General features: G+C 66.7%; 1 protein-coding gene across 1 annotated transcript in view; it reads right to left on the bottom strand.

Moving 5' to 3' along the window:
- Positions 1 to 1,443: 1,443 nt before the first annotated feature.
- Positions 1,444 to 2,394, bottom strand: part of ZNF414 (zinc finger protein 414) — a 3,998-nt gene continuing 3,047 nt past the window's right edge. Inside the window, 2 exon segments of the mRNA XM_019472551.1 lie at positions 1,444 to 1,865; positions 2,179 to 2,374. Coding sequence (XP_019328096.1) covers positions 1,789 to 1,865; positions 2,179 to 2,374 — 273 coding nt within the window. The 3' untranslated portion in view covers positions 1,444 to 1,788.

Genomic DNA, 2,394 nt, shown 5'->3' with positions numbered 1-2,394 from the left:
AGGCGCATGGTCCAGGGCCGGAAAGCAGAGCAGCGCTGCGGCCGCTCCCTGCCCTGCTCCCTGCCACCGGCTCACGGGGCTGCTGCGCCCCAGAGCTGCCTGTGCGGCTGCCCCTGCCCACCCAGCCCTCCCCCCCTCAGTCAAATACAGCCTCGCTGCCCCCTCCCCACCCAGACATGTGGCTGCGGGGCCCCCTCGCTGCAGAAGGGAGCCCTTCCCCTCGCTCCTGTGCATGGAGACAGTGGTGCTGGAGCTGCAGCTCAGTCTGTCCGGCCTGCTCTGTCCTTCCAGCTGGCTCTCTGCCTCCCCCGGTTTCTCTCCATCTTCACCATCGTTGTCCAGGGCCGCTGCTGCCTCTGGCCAGTGACTCCCCCAGGACGCGGTCCCCACCGGTGGGCTGGGGAAGGCATCACGGAGAGGCTGCCCAACACAGGGCTGCAGGCAGGAGCGAACCGTGGTGGTCCGTGATGCTGCTCACTGGTGTGCAGGGATTACAGCCAGGCTGCCATCAGCCCCTCCTGAGCCTCCATCACGGGGCCGAGCTGCGGATGCTGGGGCTCTGCTCTGTGCCCGTCCCCAGGGGGGGGGGGGGCTGCGCGATTGCTGGCAGCAACAGGCAGGGCTGGGGAGGGGAGCTGGGACGGTGAAGCCCCTGCCCCAGGACCTGTGTTCTGGGGTGAATGTGTCTGGGAAAGGGGCAGCTCCACAGGCAAGAGCCAGGGCTGAGCTGGGGGAAAAAAATTCCCCTGCGGTTTGTGTCCCCTCCTGGGGCCGGCGGCAGCACCTGACCCCAGAGTGCGGAGCAGCGGGATGCCGGCGCTCCTGTCCCTTGCTCCAGCGGCGGCTGGTGCCTGGCCAGTGAGGCAGCGTGGGCACTGGCATGCGGCAGCACGCCTTCGCTCAAACCAGTTTGGAGCAAACTTTTCACCTCGCTGTGATGGGGCTGGCACCTGCGCAGGCAAAGCGGGACCCAGGGAGCCCCAGGCTGAGAACGCGCGGCTGCTCGGCTCCCACGGGTGGTGCAGGGGGTTGTGCAGCCCACAGAGCTGTGGACCAGGGCATGGAAGAGCCGTTGGGGTGGAGCAGGGGCCCTATTCTCCTCTTGCTGCCTGGCGCTGAGTGGCCTCCTAGCACCTCTGCCTGTGGTGGGGACAGGCATCAAAGCTGGCCAGAGAAGGGGAGCTGGAGTGCTGGAGAAGGGGGCTGAGGTCCTCCCTCCCTGGTTTGGGTGCCCAATCTGGGTGCTGGAGTGCAGCTGGCAGAGGCTCCAACTCTGCTTCTCAGGAACCCTTCATGGTTTGGGATGTGTTGACACACAACCTGAACCCTCCCCGCCCCCATCTGCCCCCTCCTTTGGGGGGGGGGGCATCCTTAGGGCCTCCCCCATCACCCCCAGCCGCTGCGGGGACTGACAGAGGCTCTCCCGGCCACCGCTCCTGTACAATTCCCATTTATTATTTCAAGACCTCATTCCAGAGAAGTCCACTAACTCCTGAGCAACCTACCGGGCTCCCCCCAGAGCCCCTGGAGCTGAAGCAACAAAACCTTTAGGGGAAGGAGACGCGGGGTTCCAGGGGCTTAGAGTTTCCGAAAATAAAAGGGAGGGTAGAAATTCAAGAGAAAAAAAACCCACACCCCGCTCTGCCACCCCGTGCTGGGGGATGCTCCTGGTACCCGGGAAGGGGGTCCCTGTCCCAGCACAGTGGCACGGGGCTGTGCGGTGCCCCCCTGCCTGGCAGGGGCGGGGAGGGATGGGGAAGCGCAGGAGCAGTCCATGGGAGAGGGGCATCAGAGCTGGGAGTACAGGGAGTTCTCCATCTCCGGCGTCAGCTTGGCGTGGAAGGAGGCGATGCCCATCCCGAAATCTGGAGGGAGATGGAAGAGAGCCGTCAGCACTGTGGCCGAGCCCCTTGCACCCCGGCTCCCACGGGAGGCTGCTTGGGGACTGGCACCCAGCAGGGAGGCGTGGGGAGGACACACGGACCACCCCCCTGGGGCATCGCTGCAGGCTGGGGAGCCAGGAGCTGGAGCCCGGTGCCCACCCCAGTGACCGGTCCAGCCTCCAGGACAGAGGGAACGGGGTACACGTTGTCCATGGGGGGCAGGTTGAGCCCCCCCCCTCCCTGTGAGTATCCCAGCAGTCAGGATACCTCCAGCCACCCCCGCCCCGGGCCGTACCCATCTCTGCGTCCAGGCGCCCGTGCGGCGGCGGGTTCTTGCGGTGGTCCTCGATGTGCAGGGTCATCTCCTCCCGCGAGGCGGTGGAGTAGGGGCACTGCATGCAGGTGTAGCGGCCCCGCGTGTGCTCCCACACAATGCGGCTGTTGGAGGAGTGCCCTGCAAGGACGGGCGAGGAGGGAAGCACAGCGCTCGCCTGCCAGCCCCCCCCCCCCC

The sequence above is a fragment of the Aptenodytes forsteri genome, unplaced genomic scaffold (assembly GCF_000699145.1).
Source record: "Aptenodytes forsteri isolate BGI_AS27 unplaced genomic scaffold, ASM69914v1 Scaffold308, whole genome shotgun sequence".
In the NCBI taxonomy this organism is placed as follows: Eukaryota; Metazoa; Chordata; class Aves; order Sphenisciformes; family Spheniscidae; genus Aptenodytes; species Aptenodytes forsteri.
The sequence above is the reverse complement of the archived record's forward strand: the minus strand, read 5'-3'. Positions and strand labels throughout refer to the sequence as shown.